The sequence below is a fragment of the Gopherus evgoodei genome, chromosome 5, assembly GCF_007399415.2.
Source record: "Gopherus evgoodei ecotype Sinaloan lineage chromosome 5, rGopEvg1_v1.p, whole genome shotgun sequence".
NCBI classification, from domain to species: domain Eukaryota; kingdom Metazoa; phylum Chordata; order Testudines; family Testudinidae; genus Gopherus; species Gopherus evgoodei.
In genome coordinates this window covers 90,285,070-90,311,576 of record NC_044326.1, presented here as the reverse complement: position 1 = coordinate 90,311,576, position 26,507 = coordinate 90,285,070, and the positions used below count along the sequence as shown (strand labels likewise).

General features: G+C 40.1%; 1 protein-coding gene across 3 annotated transcripts in view; it reads right to left on the bottom strand.

Moving 5' to 3' along the window:
* Window positions 1–19,978: 19,978 nt before the first annotated feature.
* INPP4B (inositol polyphosphate-4-phosphatase type II B) overlaps window positions 19,979–26,507 on the bottom strand; it is a 514,637-nt gene continuing 508,108 nt past the window's right edge. For 2 of the 3 annotated variants that reach the window (XM_030563920.1, XM_030563922.1), the window contains one exon: window positions 21,273–21,664. In XM_030563920.1, the coding sequence (XP_030419780.1) occupies window positions 21,490–21,664 (175 nt within the window). In that variant the 3' untranslated portion in view covers window positions 21,273–21,489. Of the gene's footprint in view, window positions 20,226–21,272; window positions 21,665–26,507 lie in introns of those variants that run through there. The other variant, XM_030563921.1, reaches the window with a different exon arrangement.

The following is a 26,507-nucleotide window of genomic DNA, read 5'->3' as shown; positions in this document are numbered from 1 at the left end:
AGTGCTCTCAATGCCTATCCTTAGAAGCCTTAGCACACAGTTTAACCCTTAGTTAAATTAAAATTGACAGTATTTTTACTATCGTACACTTGTGTGCAGTCATAGGTTTCTTTGTAGGTTAGCTGCTCAGCACAGACATACCTAGCCCAGACCTGTAGGATTATGGAGTCAGTCTCTACTAACCCAGGGGGACCATATAAGGAACTGGAGTAAAATCCTGACTCCACTGAAGTAAATGGCAAAACTTCCATTCAGTGTGGCCCCGGTTTTTAAAATATAGGAGAGTGCTTTTGGGGGTGGGGAGATTGGATGGAAGTGTGCAAAGAGGACAGAAATATCTGGAAAAAAATTACAAACTCTTGTAATACTCTTTAAAAAAAATCAGCTGAGAGGGAGGAGCCACAGGTAATAGTACTATACTGATCTGTCATAATTATGCCCACTCCTGCTTTGACACAGGATAAGTGTGAAACAGCACACTGTCAGCCACTTCCTCTATGTTTTGAAATATCAGTATGTAACTTTCACTAGGCTGGACAGCTTGGACAGTTTAAAAAATAAATAAATAATAAAGTCTTTGCAAAAGCGTTGGCTCACCAGGCAAGTTTTCAAACATCTCTAATGAGGACTTCAGATAACGCCACATGGTCTTTATGAAGGCTTGAAGTAGAGAGAATGCCAGAGAGGCAAAGTAATTAGTCCTTAGTGTGAAATTAGCTGCTAGACTGTAGGCATGGGACAAAAATGAAATGCAAGTTTCTAGAGAAAATTAATTGCCTCTTATAAGCTACTGATCTGGCATAAACTAGATGTCATTAGGTGATAGGAAACCTATAGTGAGTGGAGCAAAACGTATAATGCTGATAAGCACTAATAACATGTTATCTATTGTATATGAAACTGAAGACAGGATAGTCACTACCAAAAATATAACCATACTAATGATGCATTCTAGGGAAGTGTAAAGTCTCCTAACACCATCAACCCACTTTCTGTGCCAATTCTGTGCTTGAGACTCGTGTGTATATATTTTAAGAGTATCAACAAGCTTTTTGCCAGCTGTTTGCTTTGACAAACCAGGCTTTCTATGCTCACTGCAGGCTTTCTGTTTTCTGCACCACCACACACGTTGATCCATGAGGAACTTAGATAAGTGACCGTTTTGATAGTCTTTTGATTTCTAAGAGCTGTGAGGAAAGAAATGTGGGAGGGAGTCCCATTAACCCCCACAACAGCTCAATTACTGTACCATTCCTTAGGGAATTGTCCTACATAGCTGTTTCTAACAGGGCTTGTATATCTCCAGTTGTATGACCTAGAATATCCAGTATAAAGTTATTCTGTGGCACAGCCTGTGGAGCTCAGTGAACAGAAAAATGTTGATTATCACATTCGATCTGCTAAGCGTATAGTATAATTTAAAAAAAGACAGCCAAGGCCTATTAGCTCATCCAGTGCACCTATGTCCATGATAAGGATATCAGACTCTGGGCCAGATCTTGGCACTACAGTTCCTTTATACCAGTTTGGCAGCACAAAGGGGCCATAGTGTTAATTTAGTCAGCCAGCTGAGGATTCTCTTGGCATAGGGAATCTCAGGATTGTACAAAGCCCACACTACTGGGACATGTTGGGTGTGGCTGGAGTGTTGCTGCACTCTGGGTGATCCTTGGTTGGCATATAGAGGCCACTGCAGCCAGCACAATTTCAAGCAGTCTCAGAGCTGCACTGTTTGCCCGAGGTCAAGTTATACCCCAGCTGGCTATCACAAAGGTGGTTGAGAACTACCTTTACTCCTCGCCTCATACATTCTTCAGCCAGAGTCTTCTATCTGCTTGTAGCCTAAATTAAGACAAGACTTCTCCACTCAGGCAGAATCACCTGAAGATTTACAGCCATCTCAGAAAGAAAATATGTAGAGCTATTTCTGTGAAAGGTCCCAGAGATCAAAAGGTGAAAAGTTCCAGAAGATCCAAGTGCTCAGGGATTGCTGAAAGGTTTTAAATCCAGCCTGTCATGCCATCATTCTCTCCTCAAACCAGGAGCTAGCTTTTCAGCAGGTCTCATTGGTAGGACTCAGAAATCTAAACTCCACAAGGCCACCTAAGGCTCTGATGGCAACTGCTGCCTAACCTCAGTGTCACAAACAGATAGTTATGGGTTAATGCCTCTTTTACCTGTAAAGGGTTAAGAAGTTCACCTAGCCTAGCTGACACCTGACCAGAGGACAAGATACTTTCAAATCTTGGTGGGGGGAAGTCTTTTCTTTGTGCTGTTTGTTTTTGGGGATATTCGCTCTTGGGACTAAGAGGGACCAGACATCAATCCAGGCTCTCCAAATCTTTCTGAACCAGTCTCTCATGTTTCAAACTTGTAAGTAACAGCCAGGCAAGGCGTGTTAGTTTTATTTTTGTTTTCTCAACTTGTAAAGGTTCCTTTTTGCTGAGAGGATTTACCTCTGTTTGCTGTAACTTTGAACCTAAGGCTAGAGGGGGTTCCTTTGGGTTATATGAATTTGATTACCCTGTAAAGTATTTTCCATCCTGATTTTACAGAGATGATTTTTACCTTTCTTTCTTTAATTAAAAGCTTTCTTTTTAAGAACCTGATTGATTTTTCCTTGTTTTAAGATCCAAGGGGATTGGATCTGGACTCACCAGGAATTGGTGGGGGAAAGGAGGGGATATGGTTAAATTCTCCTTGTGTTAAGATCCAAGGGGTTGGATCGGTGTTCACCAGGAACTTGGTGAAAAAGCCTCTAAAGGCTACCCAAGGAGAGGAAGGTTTTTTGGGGAAAAGGGGTGTTCCAGACATGGAGGAATTTGGATGGTGGCAGTGAACCCAGATCTAAGCTGGTAGTTAAGCTTAGAAGTGTTTATGCAGGTTCCCCACATCTGTACCCTAAAGTTCAGAGTAGGGGAGGAACCTTGACACTCAGTGAAGTATTCACTTCTGCATGGTAATGACTTACCTCCTATAAATATAAAAAACATCAGTGGCTAGTAAAAGTGAGTTTTAATTCACTATTGTATGTACTGTAATCCAAAACTCAATCCCAAACTCTGGTAAAACATCAGTTAATTGCATTGGAACTAGAATTTGGTTCTGTGTGCTAGTTTCACAGTATATGCATACTGGTAGAGCTGTGTCATATACTGATTTAATATACTGCATAGGTGAGAGAAAAGGCACTGCTACATAGAGTTAAACATTTATTAAATATTGATGCCTGAATAAGCATTTTATGTAGGTTTTACATTTGATTTGTCAGCTATGTATTCCCCTGAGGCATATATCAAGCAAAAGTGAAGGAATATACGTAATGGTGTTCAAAATCCAAATGCCCTGTCAGGAATTGTTAACTCTGTAGCTTAGCTTACAGAGAGTTGAGATTTGAGGACTATAGGTGCTATGAGCGTGAGAGGTAGCTAATTTAATTTGTGGAATAGAATAAAGGGCATTTTGGTTTTGTTGGAGTGGTTATATGAAAGGTTAGCAATAAAAAATATTTTAACCTACTGTGTTTGCTGAAAAATGATGCTACATTTCTGGAGTCTAGAACAAAATTGTACAACCAGTAGCAGAAGAAACTACCCAACAGCCTGAGCCAGAAGTCTTTGTGTAACCCCAAACTCCCTTTTAATTGCCTGCCAGTATCGGTTAGCAAGGAACACAGGATCCCAAACTTAGTTCTATCACAACCTGGTTCATCCAGTTGCCACTTATAATATGAACACTGTTGTGAGTATCCATCTGGCTTTAGGGAACTCCAGGAAATGGAACCTAGTGAAGGAACAAACAAATAAATGTAGATTTTTAAACACCTGTTAATGTTTAAAAATGGCTTCTGCTTCCAGTTTCCAAATACAGTTCTGTAGGTCTTGCATTCCCAGTATAATTATATTGGTTATAACCATAGGAACTGTAGGTAAGGTATTAATATTTTCCATTTTTACTCTTATTCAGCAATAAAATCCATTGGGTCTGGAACAATGAGCTGACAAGCCCTGCTGCTAAAGCCAGCAAAACTTGTTAGCTGCATGGGCTGAATTTTTAGAGTTCACTGAACATACATATTGCGCTGCTGAAATCTGTAGCACTTCTAAACTGTACTAGCTAAACAGTTTGTGATTTTTCTTTTTTATTCCATAAAAGGGTGGAAAAAAAAGAAATTAAAGGGCACAAATTTAGCTTTAATCTATTGCTGGGGTTGCAAAATCAAGGATGAAAATTCCTAAAGTGACTATTTTTCCTGTAATGCAAACTTGACCGTACTGCACGTACAGGGCTGGGGCAGACTCATCTCAGATGGTGCAGAGAGGTACTGCTTGCTTGCCAAACTGGCATGTCCTCTGCCAGCAGTTCCTTCCGGATAGCACTGACCCCCTGCAGTTGACTTCAGTGCAAAATAAGAGGCCTGGTTATAGCTCCTTTTAACAATTTGGTCCTAAAAGTAAGCTTCTGTGCAGTCTTGTTTGTTATATCTTAATACATATCCCAACACATATAGGCTGTGCAATGAGGCAATGTTAATGCTATGAGAGTGCCTGGCCTGTGGGGTTTTTCTGAGTACTGAGTGTTCTGAGTTTGCAGCCTTAATGTTGTGTTAGCGTAATAGATGATAAGTTCAGTGCTTGTGCTGGTGATGCCTGGAGCTGAAGTTCTCTGTAGGATGGCAGTGCTGAGAGGATACCCTATGGCTGGGCGCACTGTGTGCTTTGCTCTGGTAATTCATGTTCCCCTCTGGCCAGTGCACAAAAGTAGTATTGATGAGCTACTGAAAAGGAGTCATGCATTGTCATCTTCACTTGAGGGAAGGTTACCACAATGTGGAGCAGGGCAAGGATGAGGAAGAGACTAATGAAGTAAAAGGAGGATTCTGGAAGACAATCCAAACTCACCACTAATATATACAGTGTACCTTCCTGGAAGGGATTCAGTAGAGTGCTTATTTAATGGGAGTCAAACACTTAGTGGGTGGTGGCCTTTCAGAGGAAGACTGTGATCTAGATACCAATAAGACAATCAGAACTTTTTCTTTTCCTTTCTGGGTATTTGATTAAGTGTCTGAGTTAAGCACTGATTTGACTATCTGGAATATGTTAGTACTTTAAGTGTTAATAAAGTTACTCCTTGCGCAGATATATTTTTGATGATGGAACTTTTCATGAGACACTGACCTGATTGGCAATTAAAATACTTCTGGAACAATGATTTTCTTTTACTTTGCAGCTTAACAGGCATTGGATCCAATGAGCTCTGCTCTGCTTAGCATTTGTAAGGATTAAACTCAGGGCTGCCTTTACTACTGACAAAATTTGAAATGTAATGTGGAGGGGCACTGGAAATAAGTAACAATTTTTAATCCTGAGATGCTTAACATTCCTTCAAGAGCATCAGTTTTGTTTTGTATGGTTGTTAAAATGTACATTTAAATAACTGGTTTGGTTTTAAGAGGTTAAATTACAGAGTGCGTGCATTCACTAAGGGCTGGGTTTTCAGAAATGCTGAGCATACTCAGTTTCAACTGAAATCAGTGCGAACTGCAAGAGCTTAACTTTCCAAAAAGTCAGATCCCAAGTATTTTTCCTCTTCCAAACCAAATGGAAGCCATTTTGAAAGCTGATGGAGGAATCCAGGTATATAGGACACTCTAGGCAGCCAAGCTGTATTAAGATGTTCAAAGTCCATAATCTTTTCCTTAATTTGGAATACAGACAAATAGTGGCTGTGGGTGTTGAGATGAATCCGTTTGCCAACACTCATATATTCCATAATTTCAATGATTCCAATATTCATTATTCTAGACAGCTTCCTCAAAGTTGTAGAAGTATGACCCAGAGGTTGGAAATGAGAAATTAAGTTTCTGGTATTCAAGCCTCCCTTCTTGGGCCCTAATCTCAAATTCTGGATGTTTATTTTTGTGTGACTGCTCATTTTCTCTCTTCAAGTGACAGCCTTACATACTCTGTCACTGTCTTATTGAATCATAATGCTTCTACATGTTTGACTGGCTGCCATACATACTCTGCTGTCCATATAACTTAAAAAAATGCTTTTTAGCTTCAGTATGCATTACAACTTGGCATATGCTTTGGTACTGGTCTAACATACTGTGAAATAAGTGGCCCCTGTGAGAATACAGATCTTATATAGAATTTAAAATCTTATATTTTAAATGAATTTTATCTTGAGAGACTTTAAAATAATGTCCTTCTATCATGGTGAAAAATTTCAGGAAGACAAGCTGTTTAACCTACAGCCCAGGTTTAATATTACTGTAAATTTTCATTTGCAAGAGAAGTGAGGGCATCAAATTTATTTGTATTACATTTATTTTGTTGCTGGATGAATGATTGGATGGGTGACTGTTTTTTTGGCTAGGGTTATTTAATTTAATTTATTTATTTATTCCTGATCAATTATTTTTATAGAAGTTTTGATATTGAACTTTCTGTAAACTGATGATATAATGTCTGGATGAAAGGTCTTACGATGACAAGACGATGCCTGCTTTCTTAAAAATGGTCTTATGTCTGGATTTTTGACTATTTTTTTTTGGTTGGAGGAGGAAAACTTTCAGTATGCTGTATGTAAAACCCCTAATACTTTTAAAATTACTGGTTTAAATGACACTTTTATAGAACTGACGCTAGCTAAGGATGACCTAATTCAAACCTGACTGGACCAAGTTGAGTGGATTCAAAGTAGGCCTTGCACCTGATCTGTCCAAAAATCTCAGAGGGAGGTGCTGTAAGGATGAATAAGTTTGCAATCAGGAGTGAGGCTGAGAAGCTTTACCTTTTGAGTCAGGAAGCCATCTGAGGGAAGACTGATGTTCTAGAATCCATAAGACTGATTGCTTTAGGGAGAGAAAGTGATGACATTCACAAACTGGCCACTCTAGCTTTTGACCAGTCTTTCCCTGCACCCTGGTAGTGAGAAGTACTAGACTAGAAGAACAACATAGTGCTTCTCTACTTGGCCAGAGTCCCGGCTCCTACGCTGCTGGAGTTCAGAAGACTGAGAGCTGAAGAGTTTGCAAATGCCATGTTAACTTAAGCATTTTATTTTTCCTTTTTTCTATTTTTGGCTATTATTATTATTGATAGTGGGGAGATGACAAAGCCTTTCAATTTTAGGTTGTGAAAGTGTGGCTGTGTGCATGTATGTGCATGAGCACTCAAAGTCTACATAGGGAAGGCAAGAAAAGGAAGTCCCTGAGGTTTAAATAATCCTAAAAATTGTCTGAGATATATTCATTAAAGTGTGTTCTATGTTCTGTATTAAAAGTCCTGAGAGAGATGTTTCTTGTCATATGTAGTTTCTGGTAAACAGGAGCTGTCAAACTTTTGCTTATCAAAAGATATTTGTTGGTCCTGTAATATCATTATTAGTAGGGAGAGGGGGAGGAAAGAGCAACATATAAGAAGAGAATTCTAAGAACAAAGTTTAATTGGTTCCGAAGTTGTAGTTTAGACATTAGATAATTTGGTTTCAGTATTAAGCTGTTAGCCAGCTCTAAGTCATGATATTGAGTCACATTTATTTCAATAGGAAACAGGAGTCCAGAACCTTTGAGGACCTGGGTGGATATTGGCAAATCAGCCTAAAACCTAAGCAGCACTTTTTTGTCCCTGGCAGTACATACAATTAATCGTTGGTGCTCACAATATACAGCTTTAAAACCAGACATATAACTGCAGAAGATGAGGCATTACCCCTTCCAGGATACGGACACAGTCTGAGTCACAAAACATGGAGAGTATTTTTTTCTTATGAGTCACTGGATACATGTTCAATATTAAGAAATTTGTCACACATGCTCTTATCTGTAATAATATAAATTGGCAGAACAGAGGAAACTCACTAATTTTTTCTCTCCTTCCATTATTTGAAAGTCCCATTTGCAATCTTCATCATTGCTGTGGTAATTTTATTATAATCAGAAATCTGAACATCTTTGTAGAACAAAATGTATGAGCAAGCAGTGAACTGTCTTCAAATGAAACAATGAGATACAGAACCAGAGTAAAGAAAATGATTAATTTTATACAAATTGTCCAGTGGAATCCAAAAATGACGGTTAGAGAGCAATCTCAAGGATATAGTAAGAATTGATTTGATTTTATATCATTTTTCAAATCTCCTTACAATAAGCACCTTGGAAGAGGGTGTTATTTCTCTTGTAGACTGCATCTTGGCCTCAAGAATATGCCACCCAGTATTATGGTATCTTGCTGTAGCACTAGTAGAGGCAGTGGTAGGGATAGAGGAGTGAATGTGTATTCTCACAAACACTCAATGTACACACCCATATATATATAATAATTATATATTACTATACAATATTTTGATTGACCGATTCTTCTACTCTTTTGCTTTGTATCTTCTCTAGTCTGGAAGATGAACATTGTAAGCCAATAAAAACTGCAGCATATTAAGCAAAGCAAAAGAACAGCAACATACAATCTAGAATTCACAGGCTTCTTTCTTGTGACATGGATTGCAATAAGAAAACAGAGTTGCACAAATATGACTCCCTAGTTGCCAAATTGGAAAATGGAACAAACATAACAGACTTTGGCGGTCTCAATACATGTCCACCTTGTGTGCTGAACTAGCAGCTGTACTTCATTGCTGTTGGTCTTCATTTTGGCTTTTCAGTAATATATTACATTAATAGACGATATTATGACACATTTTCTTGTTATACGAAGTCTTGAACTGAATTGTGCAGTAAAAAATGGTAAAAAAATGATTGAGCAGATTGTTGAAGTGGAAAAAAGGCTGCATCTGCTTGCAGGAAGGCTGAGGCTGCTATTATGTAACTATGTTGCTGTACTGGTTTTTAAGTCCTGAGTATATTAACCCAAGTGCCAGCACTCAGAATACTTAATGATTTCCTGTTAATTTTCTTAACTGTTCTTTTTTCCCCTAATTGCTTTGAAATGAAATCAGAAGAAATGGGGATTCATCCAAATAAGAGATTTGCTGTAGAATGCATTGACATATGACCCTTTTATATAAATGAAAATAATAATGCTTCCATGAAAAGAGAATCCACAATGACAAATTCATCTGGAGAGAAAAGAAGGGTGATCTTCATTGTGCTAATAATTAATCAATTATTACTTGATTAAAACTTCACTGTGTTCAGATTGTACCTGACCACCGTATGAGTGAACAGTGTGTGTGTACATCCATGTGTTTTCATTGCTTGGGTGTGTTGGTGTTTTGAAGAGATGGCACAATAAGATGGAGAGTTTACTTACCTTGTGCAGGACCTGGAGTTCTTCAAGATGTGTCCCCGTGAGGGTGCTCCAGTAGGTGCACGTGCCCCTGCATCTTCAATCAGAGATTTTTGTTATCAGTGCCTGTTCTGCCCACACATGCTTGCTACACATCCTCGTGCCCTTTACCAAGTTTTATATAGAGGCTGCATGGGTGAACTGCTCTCAGTTCCTTCACTACTGCCCACAGAGGTAACTCTGAAGCAGAGGTGAGAAGACCAGGAGGTGGTATACCCACAGGGACAAGCCTCTCGAAAAACTCCAGTTACTGCACAAGGTAAGTAACCACTGCATCTTCTCTGGGTAGTGCCCCTGTGGGTGTGCTATTTTAAGTGACTCCCTAGCAGTAATCCTTTAAGGAGCTGGGGGTTTTGGAACAGAGTCCATCACTGAAGAAAGAAATGCATTGTCTACTGCCACAGCTGATCTCGCAGTGTGAATTAGGGCATAGTGGTCACAAAATGTGTGCACCGAGGACTGAATATCTTTGAGTAGAGATAGATCATAGACTGTGATCTAGTAGTGTGTGCAGTCCCTCTTGGGGAGGTGTAACCTCCACAAAACCTAACAGGCAACATTACATCCAGAGATTCACTTAGCAAGTCTCTGAGTGGCAATGCGCATTCCTTTATTTAAATCTGCAATAGGAACAAACTGTCTAGGAGTCTTCATGAAGGTCTAGTCTATCCAAGTAAAAGGCTAATGTTCTCCTAATATATAGTGTATGAAAAGCAGACTTTTGTGCAGACTGATGCGGCTTAGGGAAAAAAAACGAAAGGCTAATAGTTTAGTTGCTATGAAATTCAGAGGACACCTTAGGTAAGAACTTTGGATTACATGATAAAGATATTTCCTCCTTGGAGAACCAAGTAAAGAGAGGGTCTGTTGAGCCCTCATCTCTCCAATCTTTTGAACAGAAGTGACGGCTGTCAAAAAGTGTGTCTTCCTAGACAGATGTAGCAATGAACAATGTAGCTAATGGCTCACAAGTTGTTTAAGAACCAGATTAAGATCTCCAAGTGGTGTAGGGGGTCTCATCTGCAGAAAAAAATTGATAAGCCTTTCTAGGAATGTCGCTGTGAGAAACTTCCTACTGGCACAAAGAAAACTGTTATTGATGCTAACTGAACCTTGATGTAGAAAGGCCTAAATTTTTCAATTCTAACAGGTAATCCAAGATTGAGAGAAGAGATGCCTAGACAGGAGAAAGATGGCGTCGGTTACACCAACCGTTTCTCCATTTCTGAAGATAAGTACATTTAGTAGATTCCTTTCTGCTATTTAACAGTATTTTTCTACTTCCAATGAACATGTGGTTTCTAGTCCTGAGAACATTGAGGAACCAAGCTTGTAGCTAAATTACATACAGACTGGGGTGCAGCGTCTGACTCAACTCCTGAGACAACAGTTGAAGTTTGATTGGGAGCTGCCATGGAGGGCAAGAGGTGAGTTTGATGTGATAAACTTGTCTTGGCCAAGGAGGCACAATCAAAATGACTTTGGCTTGGTTCTCACTGCTCTTGAGAAGGACTTTTAAGAGCAAGGAGTTGGAGGATAGGCATAGAAAAGACCCTTTGCCCATGTTATGAGGAAAATGTCTCCTAGAGATTGGGGATTGAGTCCCCCTCTGAAACAGAATTTCCTGCACTCTGAGTTTGCTGCTGTGGCAAAAAGGTTGATCTCTGGAAATATGCAAGCTATAAATATTTTGTTGAGAACTCAAGAGTCCACTCTCATTAGTAATTTAGGGAGAAGTGTCTGCTCAGGTCATCTGCAATGGTGTTATATATACCCAGGAGATAAGAAGCCAAGAAGACTATCCAATTGGCTATGCACCAGTTCCAAAGCTTTATCACTTCAGTGCAGTAAAGAAGAACGCGTTCTACCTTGACGATTGATACAATACATGAACCTATGTTGTCCGTCATGATTTTGGTGGACTTGTGTTTGAATAGGGAAAGAGAGAGGAAGTAAGCATTTCTGACCACCATTAATTCCAACAGATTGACATGCAAGATCTGTTCCTGTTGTCATCATTTGCCTTGGATTGTGCGAGGACCCAATTATGCTCCCCATCCCAAGAGGGAAATATCCAGCGTTAATAGGATATAGGGGGATTCTGGCTGCACGGGATTCCTGCATAAACTTTGGATGGCTTCATCTACCCAGTGACTGTAGGATCTGACTGGGTACAGACACCTACTTGTTGAGACTGTTTGTTGGGTACATAGACAGTCCTGAGCCATCCATGAAGACACTGAAGATACAGCATGGTCTTCTGTGTCACAAAAACACAAGCTGCCATGTGCCACAGCAATTGCAGACATGTCCTTGCTGGAACTTGAGGGTGCAGCTGCACTCTTTGTATAAGGTTCTTTAGAGCAAGGAACCTGTGGTGAGGGAAACAAGTTCTACCAAGTTCTATTACTGAATCCAGAAGAGCTCCTATAAAGAGGATTCATAGTGTAGAGGTCAAGGGCGATTTCTCAAGATTTATCAGCAGGTCTGGACTTCAGAATAGTGAAATAGTTGTTTGAACTGCCAACCATACCTCCTGATATGACCAATCCTTGAGCAGCCATTTGCTGAAGTAGGGAAACACAATTATTCCTACATGACGGAGGGAGGCAGTTATGACCAGCATGATTTTTGAGAAAAACCTTGGGATGGATGACAGGCCCAAGGGTAGGGGCTGGTACTGCCAATGATTGTGATTGAAAGTGAAATACAGAAATCTTTTGTGAGAAGGATGAATCGCTCTGTATAAGTACCCGCCGCCAAAATTACACCGAAGACCGTTAGCGACTGAAGGACCCACCGCTGAAGACACGGACGTGCCAGGTGAGTGTAACAATTAAAAAGGCGCTCCCCCTGCCTCTCACCATCACCTAAGCAGAAAAAAACCAACAAATAAATAAAAACTGGCCACTGCGCATTAAACAAAATATTGGCACAAATGGCGTTCCGACTGTGTTTCGGTCATGACGTGGGACAAACTGCTCAATATCAGGACAGTTCCGATTTTATCGGGACATTTGGTCACCCTACATGCTCTCTCGGAGCCTGATCTTGGAAAGTACTCAGCACTCTCAGCCCCCATTGACACCTATGGGAGCTAAAACCTGCTTAGGAGGCATTCAGCACCTTACAGGATCTGTTATTTTCATGCAAATGAAAAATGAATATCAAACACAAAAAAGTCAAACATAAAAAATAAAACTCACATTTATTTAAATAAAAATATACACACAGTGTACAATGGATATGGCTTACGTACAGCAACCAAACAAAAATGGTAGTTCCTGAAGTACAAAGATAGGAGGAACTGGGGCAGCCTACCTATGCTTCAGTTTCTCTGAATAAATACACATCGTGGGCTAAAGCCTGTTAGTCTTGCTTGTATAAGTAGTCGCTTTGACTAAAGAGAGCAGGATTTGTCCATTACAATTACATAAGAATAACTACACAAAAAGAAACAAGTACCATAGTAACCTGTGATTATACAATTAACTTTCACAAAAATTTGAAAGTCAGGCTGCTCTTCATCTAATTTTAAAGCACATAAAGTAAAACTATATGCATGCAAAGTAGAAAAATTACGAACACCACCACCTAGATGCTAATACTCACTCACGCTAAGGGAAGGTAATCTGACCTGCACTGTCACCCCCGCCCCCACCTCCCAAAAAAAAAACAAGCCCCCCACTCACTGCATTAGCTTGCCCCGTCACCATTCTTCCCTCACACACTTCTGGTGTTTTTTGTATGTGCTTTTTGGAATTTGGGTATGTGATTTCACAAATAGGGTTTTTTTAAGGTCCTGAGTCCCAAGCTTGTGTGGGTGAATGCAATTTTTCAGTCTTGGATTTTTGGTAATATACTATAGCCTCCTTTTAATTTGCTACATTACTTATTCAGAAGATTGTGTTTGGCAAAAGGAAAAAATAAAGGTATTTTAGAATTTACGAATGTTTTAGACTATATACTGCGTTGTCTAGCATCACAAAGCAAATAACAGTTTGTGTGTTAATCAGTGGTTTTCAAACTTTTGTATTAGTGACCCCTTTCACACAGCAAGCCTCTGAATGTGACCTCCCTTCTGAATTAAAAACACTTCTTTATATTTAATGTTATTATATATGCTGGAGGAGAAGCAGGTTTGGGGGTGGAGGCTGACAGCTGACGACCCCCATGTAATAATCTTGTGACTCTCTGAGGGGTCACAACCCCCAGTTTGAGAATCTCTGTGTTATATGATTAAAGAAAAACAGAATACCAATCAATACTCTAGGCAACTGGAAAACCATTTCTCTTGTATATGAGGAAGCAATTTTGTGAGTCACCTGATGTGAAATAATTCTAAAATTGCCTCAACCAAGTAACTTTTGTATGCTTAATTTTTTCGGTGTAATCTTTAACAATTACACCTTATGATGTTTAATATATTCACCACTTTGAAAGAACTGATCACAGAATTTCTCAAACCATCTCTTAAAACTGAAAATAAAAATCAACTTATTTCCTGAAGTATAATAAGAGTCACACTATATGCTAACAAATGTAAACACATTACGTTCTGCACTTCTTTGCAGCCAGGCACCTAAAACATCAGTGGTGATTTAGAATATTGCCAGCCAGGCTTTAATTTGCTTTAAATAACAATTTTGGTTTGGATTGATTTGTATGGATTTAAAGAGGGCCCAATATATATATATATATATATTACTGCTTCCTGCTTACAATTAATGTCTAAAATCCAGACATTAAAATTCATAATGCAAAGAATTTTACTGATGCTGCTTTTGTTGGCTTCAGCCTGCTCTTTATCTTGCTGGTTCATTACAGTACATGTAATGCTAATGTTTCATCAACGCACACAGCATCATATAGACATAATGAGACAATGGAATTACAAATGTTCTCTATACTCTAATCATTTTCATAAAAGCTAAACTATAAACAATAAATATTAAAAGTATATTCTTACCAAACTCCCCAAAAGAATGCAGAAGAAAAGACCTGCCTGTATGACAATACGTCAGACCTATGCATATATTGAAGAACTGAAGTTTTACAGATATCACTCAGAAAAATATTATATTAAGGTTGCATTTAGCTTTTCCCTTTTCTTACAATTTCAACTGGTTTGCTACTTCCATGCTAGCCTATACTACAAAAATTACACAAGTAGATAACAGTGCGCTATGCAAACATTTAATGTGGGTAGCACGTTTGCTCAAGTTTCACTAAGTCAAATCCTGCTGATCTTATTTAAGCAAATAGTACCAGTGACTTCAGTGGGACTATTCACATGAGTAAGGCAAGCAGAATTTGGCCTTAAATGCCAGATACACTTCAAACATGGCTGTTTTCTATCCCTTGAAAGACTGGCTCTCAAAATAGAAGCTTTCAATCCTTACAAAAGTTTTTACAGTGCAAAGTCTGAACATTACAGTGACTTTGCCATTAAGAGAAGTCAGTTCTCTTCAATAATACATTAGCAAATGGTACAGTTTGCTCATGAAAATCAATTTGCTCAGAATTACTCCTCCAACATGCATTCGGAGCCCTCTGTTAATCCTTCAAGTGGTGTGCAGGACTTTGGGAAGGCCCTCCATCCTGAATTGGTATGTTGTAGTTGGTTAACAGCAGCAAAGGATTATTTGTATTCATAAAAATCCAGGTTGAAGAATATTTAGTTTTGCATCCATGATTAGCTAACAACTCAGTTTTGGAGACAGATCCTCAGCTTTTGTAAATTGTCATAGACCCATTGCGGTCAATGAGCTTGTAACAATTTACATCAGCTCCGGATCTACCCTGTGAAATCTAAGTCAGAGGAAATATTTCAACAGAAAAGGGTTTTTCAGCACTGAAGTAGCAATGTGTATGCTTATACACTTGAAGCTGTGCCAGCATGTTTTCTGTGGGTCTTTGAATTTGTAAATACACCTCTACCCCGATATAACGCGACCCGATATAACACGAATTAGGATATAACGCAGTAATGCAGTGCTCTGGAGGGCGGGGCTGCGCACTCCGGTGGATCAAAGCAAGTTCGATATAACGCAGTTTCACCTATAATATGGCTAAAGATTTTTTGGCTCCCGAGGACAGCGTTATATCAAGGTAGAGATGTATTTGTTCCAATCAAAAACTTGGCATGTAAAGCTTCTGCTTTGCCTAAAAAAAATCAATATTTTTTTAAAGACCCAAACACTATTGTGCCCAGTTTTGTTTCACTGTAGAGTATTGTGTGGTTTTAAAAAATATTTGGGTAAACAAACTGGTAATTTAAGAACAACAATTGTGGGTGATTTTCAAGGTTTAAAAGTATGTAAAAATAATGTTTATTACAGCAATTTAAGCTCTTGTTTGCATGACTCATATAGCTTCATTGTTTAAAATGACATAATTAAACACAATATGATCAGGGTGCAGTAGTAATTCAGAGCCAAAATATTTTTAAAATGTCACAATATTATGATTTAAAATCTAGAGGAAAGATTTTGAAACATTCCTTTCCCTTTCTATAGAATTTAATATGGATAAAGTCAGTGGGGTTGTAGGTAAATTACTCAAAAACCTACAGAATTTAACAGAGAATGATACCCCTGCCATAGAAATTTGCAGATTGGTTTAAAAATACTATAAAAAGCTTATATTCTCCAGTAAATTCTATAGGATTGTTTTACGGAGATGCATGAGAAATGCAGGCTCAAGCCCCTAATGTATATATTCAGTAACTTTTTTAAAACTGTAAACATAACTAGAAGAATGTTGAGATCACAGCAAATGTGGCAGCTAGACTGACAGGATAGATTGTAGCATTCCTAGGAAGACTTTGGTTCAATAAATCCGAATTAAGACTTTATATGGCTCAGTTCTGTAATGGTTAAAAATCCATATACAAATCCAGATTTATAAGTTAGAATGCAAAGGCTGTCTCCATTAGTAAATTATATAGTATTGAAAGGAATGCAAGCCCTTCAGTTCACATCTGTCTGATTTTATCTCTGTAGTGTATTTATGGAAGATGCTGTGACAACTGCAAAAGGCTCTTTGTGGTCTATTGGGTATTTAATGTATAATAAAAGAAAAATCTAAATACATATCCAATGATCGACCAAAATAGTGCCAAAGAAACCATACGTATGAGTAAATCATAAAAGTACCAAAATATTATTTAAATATCAGTATTACCTGCTTTGAACAAGCTGTTCCAAATTCACTGAGTACGTTTATAGCATGGGGGAAATCGTGGCCCCACTGAAGTCAATGGAAGTTGGGGCCAGGATTTCACCCCATATGTTTAATAATTGTTCCAAGAACTGATCTTTCAAACATTTAGGAACACATGTAAATTTTACTCATACGACTGCTCATTTTCCTCATTACATGTGCATGTTTTCAGGATTACGGGCTTAAATATATATTTTATTAGTACAATACACATTTACGCAACGTATCCCAATGGACTGAAAGGCGCATTTATAGTTCATAATGCCCCAGTACTTCTGTGACTTCTCTATCAGCAGGGGCGGGTGTGTTAACCACTCTGTCTTGGCCAAACTCTTGATTTTGGTAATTAGACTTTGCCTACGGTATCTTAAATTTCCAATGGCATTTTACTTGGATAAAATGCTTATCTTCCTGCCCTAAATATTTTATCTCCAAAGTGAAGGTGCCATACAAACGACAGTCATCACTGAGCGATCTTTTGTTTTGTTTTGTTTTTGGTTGGGGCGGAATGTAATTAACGGATGTGATTAAAAACTCTGTGATGTCTAGAAGATAAATTTAGGAGTGACACAAGCTGGCAAAAGCACTAAAATTCATACTTAAGGCTGAAGAGTATCCTTTGCCTACATATTGCATTATACATGTGACAGAAAACCAGCTAACTAGCCACAACGTAGCAGATTAAGGAGTACTTACCCTCATTGTTGGGCTTTGTGCTGTATAAAAATTAACAAAACTGTACATGTAAGTAATTCCATCCTATAGAGCTATGTTGCCTCTAATACATAGGAATCACATCACCTAGCACCAAAATGAAGCACAGAAACACTCAGTAAAGTCTAAGGGGCAAATATGGGTCACTTTACTCAGGCTAGTAATCCCTCTGACTCTACTGAGATTAACAAATAAATAAAATGAGTAGGATTTGACTCTAGCACATAATGCCAAGAATAATACATCCAACCGAAACTCCAGAGAGGCAGAATGCAATTACCAAATTACAATCCATGGTTACTAAAATTACATTATGTAATTACCAAACTTCAAATTACAATCTGCAATTACCAAGCTTCTATAGAGAAGCAGAATGTAATTACCAAATTTAAATTTGGCCAGCAGACCGAGATTAACATGCCTTGCGAAGAATGCAAGGTGGTCTTTGACCACAAGGGACCAGGATCTCTGTTTTACGCCTGACGCAGAAGACATCACCTCCAGCAGGATGGTGCCATTTCACACACAGTACTCAGGTACAGCACCAGTACAGACTCACAGTGCCCCCCTATGGACTCACAAACATCAATTCCTGGTTTCAGAGTAGCAGCCGTGTTAGTCTATAGCTGCAAAAAGAACAGGAGTACTTGTGGCACCTTAGAGACTAAGGGCTTGTCTACATCAGAAAGTTGCAGCGCTGGTGAGGGAGTTACAGCGCTGCAACTTTGAAGGTGTACACATCTGCAGGGCACCACCAGCGCTGCAACTCCCTGTTTGCAGCGCTGGCCGTACTCCCGTTTTGTCTCGGGTGTAGAGGATCCAGCGCTGGTGATCCAGCGCTGGTAATCCAATGTAGACAGTTACCAGCGCTTTTCTTGACCTCCGTGGAAGGAGGAAGCCTCTGGTAATCAAGCTGGTTTCCTTTCCCGGTTTGCTCTCTCGGTCCCGGAGCCACCCAGCAAACCGCAGGGAAGGAGACCTGCTTGCTCGGGGTTCCGGGACCGAGAGAGCAAACCGGGAAAGGAGACCAGCTTCGCCGCGGTTTGCTCTCTCGGTCCCGGAACCAGCCAGCAAACCGCAGGGAAGGAGACCTGCTTGCTCGGGGTTCCGGGACCGAGAGAGCAAACCGGGAAAGGAGACCAGCTTCGCCGCGGTTTGCTCTCTCGGTCCCGGAACCAGCCAGCAAACTGCAGGGAAGGAGACCTGCTTGCTCGGGGTTCCGGGACCGAGAGAGCAAACCGCGGCGAAGCTGGTTTCCTTTCCCGGTTTGCTCTCTCGGTCCCGGAGCCACCCAGCAAACCGCAGGGAAGGAGACCTGCTTGCTCAGGGTTCCGGGACCGAGAGAGCAAACCGGGAACGCCGCGGTTTGCTCTCTCGGTCCCGGAACCCCGAGCAAGCAGGTCTCCTTCCCTGCGGTTTGCTGGCTGGCTCCGGGACCGAGAGAGCAAACCGCGGCGTTCCCGGTTTGCTCTCTCGGTCCCGGAACCCCGAGCAAGCAGGTCTCCTTCCCTGCGGTTTGCTGGCTGGCTCCGGGACCGAGAGAGCAAACCGCGGCGTTCCCGGTTTGCTCTCTCGGTCCCGGAACCCCGAGCAAGCAGGTCTCCTTCCCTGCGGTTTGCTGGCTGGCTCCGGGACCGAGAGAGCAAACCGCGGCGTTCCCGGTTTGCTCTCTTGGTCCCGGAACCCCGAGCAAGCAGGTCTCCTTCCCTGCGGTTTGCTGGCTGGCTCCGGGACCGAGAGAGCAAACCGCGGCGTTCCCGGTTTGCTCTCTCGGTCCCGGAACCCCGAGCAAGCAGGTCTCCTTCCCTGCGGTTTGCTGGCTGGCTCCGGGACCGAGAGAGCAAACCGCGGCGAAGCTGGTTTCCTTTCCCGGTTTGCTCTCTAGTCCCGGAACCCCCCTTGAAGCCGCCCAACAGCGCTGCAGTGTGGCCACATCTAACACCACTTGCAGCGCTGGTTGCTGTAAGTGTGGCCACTCTGCAGCGCTGGCCCTATACAGCTGTACTAATACAGCTGTAACAACCAGCGCTGCAAAATTTTAGATGTAGATATGGCCTAACAAATTTATTTCAGCATAAGCTTTCGTGAGCTACAGCTCACTTCTTCGGATGCATAGAATGGAACATACAGACAGGAGATATTTATACATACAGAGAATGTGAAAAGGTGGAAGTATGCATACCAACAGGAAGAGTCTAATCAATTGAGATGAGCTATCATCAGCAGGAGAAAAAAAACTTTTGAAGTGATAATTGAGATGAACTCCTGGGTCATCTCAATTATCACTTCAAAAGGTTTTTTTCTCCTGCTGATGATAGCCCATCTCAATTGATTAGACTCTTCCTGTTGGTATGCATACTTCCACCTTTTCAAGTTCTCTGTATGTATAAATATCTCCTGTCTGTATGTTCCATCTATGCATCTGAAGAAGTGAGCTGTAGCTCACGAAAGCTTATGCTGAAATAAATTTGTTAGTCTCTAAGGTGCCACAAGTACTCCTGTTCTTTTATCAATTCCTGCAGCAATCTGCATTTTCCTTTTTGGTCTTCCATCAAGCTACTTATGAGGCCCAACTGCACTACTTTACGTAATCTGGTTAAATTACAACCTAGCAGTGAGGGCTGTATATACTTGGTTTTGAGAACACTCAAGTATTAATCAGACAATAATTGAGGTTTTCTTTCATAATAACGGACTACAGTTATTTAATTTAAAACAGATCCACTGATAGCTGACCAAGATAACTCCTAGTTTTGTTACACACTCCCAATTCATGACACACAAACAGCAATTTTTATATTATCTAATTAGCACAGATGTGCGTTTCTTATTACATTATAAACTTAGGTATCAGCTTTTCCATATGTCCCCTCTGGTGGTCTGTAGTACTTTGGGAAAGCCATCAGCTGTATCATGTTGAATGCATACTTTCTGCATTTGATATTCTTCAGTACATTCTCTATGCGGCATCCTTCTCTGGTGAAAGGGGAAAAAGTACAACTTCATGAAACACAGAATAAATAAATATGTTTTATTTCTTCATTGCAGAGTTTCAGCAACAGTTGAAGTAAAAATAACAAAAGATTCAACTCTACATTTTTGTTTTTCCACAAGTGATGATACATCTTACAAAATTAAATCCAGGGCCAGCCCCAATACAGTTATTGCCCTCAGAAATAGATGATGAGAATTTTATATTTGCCCTTAAGGTTTAATTAAAGTTTAGTAAATTTTTTTAAATAATTTATTTAATTTTACATTTTCATGCTAACTTTAGAAATATACTTGCCTTTCAAATCATTCACAATATTCCTTCATACTTTTTACTGTACATGTTAAAGTCTACATGTAGCCCTAAATATGCAGGTTCTAGGAGTAAGGCATTTTATTAAGTCTGGCCCTATAGATTTGTAAAGGAAATTTTCATATCTAGTTTATTTCAGTATGTTTAGCTTTGCAATGAAAAAAAGATAAAATGGCTTTCCAAACAGCCTAACCCAACTCTCTTCTTTACAAAGGAAGGATGCTTGTTCACATACAATACAAAAGTCACAAGTGCCAAAGTGGTGCATCAAGACACAAACAAGACTTAGTTAAAAGAATATAAAAGTGTCTTGAAAGCAGAAGCAGCAAACGCAACCAAAGCAACAGTAACAAACAAGTTAATTTAATTACAAAACAGAACTCATTCTACCTCCATTAGTTACTTGACAGAAAAGGTTAGTTGAAGCAATGTAGTAACATAACCTATTTGTTCAACAAAACAGAAGATTCCATCAGCGAATAAACAACAATGAAAGTAGCACAATGAAAATTAATCCAACAAACTGTCCCATCCATTATTCTTGGCTCAGGGTTAGTTTGTATTGTGCAAAATCACTTTTGACCTTTTTAACTGATAGACTGAATAGGAGTTTGGAAACCAGGGTGTGGGGTTCAAGCTTTCAGGATCCTGTAATTTGTCCGATACAGACACACTAATATATATATCTGATCTTTCTTTGAGCTAGTTAAAGTGGGAAAACTTTGCCATGAACAAAAAGAGGAAATTAACTCACTTAATGCATAGTGTATGTCTTAGATTTCAGAAAAAATAAACGAAAGCACTATACAGTTTAGACATTTGTATCCTATAGACAAATCCTGTGGGGCTGAAAATGTAGAAATATTACAGCATAATTCTTTTATTTTTAAGTTAGTTTGTTGCTGTTTGTAGAAAAGAAAGGAACACAAGTGAAGTTTATTGATATTTGGCTAATAGTAAAGCAAGACTTAAGATAAGCCACACAACCAGCAAGTGTGAGCTGACAAGCAGCAAGGCGACAGGATAGAAGTGACGAGAAGTTGGCTTGTTATCAGTTAGACAGCCTGTCTCAGGATCATCCGACTCATTCAGTGCTCCCTGGGTTTGTCTGCTGTTAAACAGGGGAAGTTAGGAACAAATAGAATAGCATTTAAATAGCAAAGAAAGCCAATACTTAGGTATTCTGACAACAAAGAGACACTAAACATGGCCAACTGATTTGGCGGATTTATGCTAAATAATTCCAAACATTTTACTCTGTTCTGCACTCAAACGGGAAGCACAATGAACTAGCTAACTAGCTGTCTATTATTTTTTTAAAAGCTTTAAAAGTGTGTAAGTGGCATTCACAGATTAGAGGCTCTTAATAACAGAAATGAAATGAGCTGGACTGTGACAAAGACAAACACATGAATTGATATGCAGTGAAATAAATGAATAAATGCATGGCTTAGGAAAGGAAAACAAAACCACTGTGTCACAATGTGACACCAGGCAAAGTGGTGTCTCTGTGGTGCTTACATTTATTTAGTCCACTCCAGCTTCACTATCTGCTTCTTGTGCATGTGGTCTTTTTGGAACAATTCAATTACTTTTTATGTTTTTGGCTCTTTAAAAAAAATTGGAATAAATTTAACTCAGCAGCACTGTTAACTCAAGCTAATGAGCTAAATAAATACTGATATCTTTAATTCAAAGGTCAAGGACATTGTACCTTGTTCAGTCAAATCAACTGTGGGTTAAACTGTACTACAGTGAGGTTCTTCTGAGTCTTTAAAAGTTGTGTTGTCCCTGTATTAGAGCAGTAAGAATACCTTCAAATGACTTTTAAACTTTTCAGTTGTAAAGCTGGTGGCTATTCAAGATATTGTCTATGTAAGTGGAATATGTAATACAGATACTTTAGCTAAACCCTTCAACTCCATTCAGGTTATATTTGCATGTGCTCAAGACTCCTGGTAAAGGCTTTCCCTTGGACAAGCATAAATGATATGGTTATAAATGGAATTAGCTCTTTTGCTATCACCAGAGATTACAATTATTCTGACAGCAGTTTCAAGGGAAATGGCTGGATGGTCAAGAAAAGCCAGATGTGTCAGATTGCACTGGAGCATTTTTCTGCCACACTTGCCACTAGTACAGGGGTCGGCAACCTTTCAGAAGTGGTGTGCCGAGTCTTCATTTATTCACTCTGAGTTAAGGTTTCGCATGCCGGTAATACATTTTAACGTTTTTGGAAGGGCTCTTTCTATATGTCTATAATATATAACTTAAACTATTGTTGTATATAAAGTAAAAAAGGTTTTTAAAATGTTTAAGCAGCTTCATTTAAGATTAAATTAAAATGCAGAGCCCCCTAGACCAGTGGCCAGGACCCGGGCAGTTTGAGTGCCACTCAAAATCAGCTTGCGTGCCGCCTTCGGCACATGTACCATAGGTTGCCTACCCCTGCACTAGTATGTCGTTTATCATGAAAGAAGATACTGAAAAGAAAATACAAGACCATTATGGCACTACACTGAGTGGAGTGAAAAGACTGCAGCTGTTGCACCATCCCATAGAAAAGTGCAGCATGCACTCCCGTTTGCAGCTGGCTTGTGCAGATGGATAGCGAAGCCAAGTCCCTGTTTCCTTATTGCCTTATTAGAGAGAGACAAGGTGGGTAAGGTAATATATTAGTTGGTCCAATACAAAGATATTACTTCACCCACCTCGTCTCTCTCATACCCTGGGACCAACACAGCTACAACTACAGTGCATCAAACAATTATTAGAGAGACTAATACTCACAGAGGTGTTAAGCCCAGCACTAAAGGGAGGCAAAGATAGAAATTATGGCTGGGTACCACAAAGGGGATAGATAAATTTGTCATAAAATAATTATGCTTGAAAAATCCAAAGAAATAATTAAATGCTCCATTTCCCCTTCCCTTTGGGCATTCAACTCTATACTTTAGCAATGGGTAAAAGAGAGTCCCAAAACTATTCTAAACAGTAAAAGGTAAAAGCCCAAACTCCCATTGACTTTAATGAAAGCAGGACAGTGCCCTTAATGCGATTACTCATTTCAGTATGAAATGCCCTAAATTACCTCTGTTGCTTTCAAGTGCCTATGCATGGCACTTACTGAATAGGAAAACATCTGAGTCTAAATTTATATGGAAACTATTAAGAAATTAAGCTGACACAGTAAGTTATGCTGATTTAGCCTGTGGTGTGACTTAGATTTATATAAAGAATTCTACATTCTGCATCCGTCCTGATGTCAAGCTCTCTTTCTGTTTTCAGGATGGTAACTTCAATATATCTCTATTGTGCAGGACGCAATGCATTTTGCTTTGCTTTAACATGCTCCAAAAGAATGTAGAGTATGTTGCCTTTTAATTTCTCTTCTCTTTGCATAATCTCCACGGAAACCCCATACATCTTCCTTGGTTCCCTCCTCTTTATCTCTCGGTGACTTCATCTGCTGTTGACCTGATGGTTTTGATTACCATCTTGATGCCAGTGAATCACAGACCTACATTCCTACTTCTGACCAATCTCTCTCTATCCAAACTTACATCTGAGCCAGTCTCTCCTGGATATCTCACCACCATCTTCATAACTGGCTCTACTTTTCAATCTCAGCAGAAAGGCTGAAGACAGAGACTAGAGTATGTTTTTCCTTGGAAATGGTCCAACCGGAACAGAGCTGAAATACACTGATGGGTCAGTTTGCACTGCCTACACTTCAGTTTTTCTATGGTAGAAGAACTTCATTCTCAAGAGGGGACAAACACCTCCTACAATAAAAGTGGGTGAAGTGATTTACATGTTATAATTCCAGGAATGTGACCTCTTTATTTATTTAGTATTTTCTACTCTGTTTTTTCCTCTGTGCCTCAGTGGCTGTGTTCTGTTCTTTTATCGAGGTCTGTATAGCTCCCCATTAGCATCAATAGGATTTATGTGCATGAATTAACAGGAATATATATATATATTGTGACAGTGTCAGGCCAGATGGCTACAGGAGAGTGTTAGAAGGCAGATATATTAGTCCCAAATTAAGTAGATCCATTTTCCCTGGGTAAGGTAACAGGGGCAGTTCCAGAACAAGCAGGAACTTGCTGGAACCAACTAAGGCAGGCAGGCTAATTAGGACACCTGGAGCCAATTAAGAAGAAACTGCTAGAATCAATTAGGACAGGCTGGCTAATCAGGGCACCTGAGTTAAAAAGGACCTCACTTCAGTTTGTAGAGTGCATGTGAGAAGCTGGGAGCAAGAGGCACTAGGAGCTGAGAGTGAGAAGACATTGCTGAAAGACTGAGAAGTACAAGCATTATCAGACATCAGGAGGAACGTCTGGTGGTGAGGATAAAGAAGGTGTTGGGAGGAGGCCAAGGGAAAGTAGCCCAGGGAGTTGTAGCTGTCACGCAGCTGTACCAGGAGGCACTCTAGACAGCTGCAGTCCACAGGGCCCTGGACTGGAACATGGAGTAGAGGGTGGGCTTGGGTTCCCCCCAAACCTCCCAACTCCTGCTCAGACATAGGAGGAATTGACCTGGACTGTAGGTTCTACCAGAGGGGAAGGTCTCTGAGCTGTTTCCTGATCCACATGGTGAATCTCTGAGGCGAGCAAATCCACCAATAAGTGCAAGACCCACCAAGGTCGAGGAGGAACTTTGTCACAATATAAAAGCCATTTGTTCAGTTGTTTAAAAGATACAATGCCCCACTGTACATTTATTCTTTGATATACTGAAAAGCACGATCAATGGTTAATCCCTTCATATCAGGAGTCACTTCAACCCACAGTATCTACTATGAACTGCTGATGCTCTGGAACTTCTACTCCAAGGAATTAGTGGTATCTCATAAATCTGCTCAATACCTGACACTAGTAGATACACTTTCAAAGCTGAGTGCAGGAGAATAGTGCCCAAATACACTATCAGATAAGTTGGCACCATATCAAGAGTATCAAAACATACCTTTAACTTCAAAAACTTTATCACAGGCAGCTATTTTCTCAGACAGATGCTATGGAAGCTATGTCAACTCTACAGCTTATGTTGGCATAACTTATGTCACTCAGGGCTGTGAATAAACCACCTCCCCGTGTGACATAAGTGCCAGTGTGGACAGTGCTATGTCAGAGGGAGAGCCTATCCCGGTAACACAGCTATCGCTTCTTGCGGGGGCTGGAGTAGTTAAGCTGATGGGAGAACTCTCGCCTGTTGGCTTAGAGTGGCTATATAGAGAGCTTATAGTGGTGGTGCTGCCACTGTAAACTCTCTAGGCCATGTCTGTATATACAGTGGTGCAGTGGTACAACTGTGCCACTGCAGTGCGTCTGGTGAGAGAGGTCTCCCATCGGCATAAAAGGAAAAAACCTCCAAGAATGGCAGAAGCTATGTCAGCAGGAGACGCTCTCCTGCCAACATAGCACTATGAACATGAGGATTTATGCAAATGTAACTTATGTTGCTTGGGGAGAAGTGGGATATTCACACTCCTGAGCAACATAAGTTTTGTGGATATAGGCTGTAGTGTAGACATAGCCCTAGTGTCCTAAGGCTGTTTTAATGAAGTTGCCAACTGCAGAACTAATGCCTTGCAATGCAGATTTCAGTCCCCTCTGCTAAAGCAAATGTAACTGTCTGAGTGAAGCAAAGCCTTACACTTAACTTGATGGTATTTTAATTCCTCTGTCTGAAATGTAGTAACTTTGGAATATTGCATCCACTCCCATTGTGGCTTGTTGGCTCACTGAAACCCTGGGGGGTTTACACCTGGATAACACAGCACCTCGGTATTCTGAGGTATAAGTACACATGCACTAGTGGCCACAGAATGCCAGATTAGATATTTATCCCACTCACCCCTTTTCAAAGCCAGAAGTCCTGGATTCCGCTCAGCTTATGGTGCTACGGCTCCCTGAAATGACGTCAATAATGTAGGAGAAGGGTCA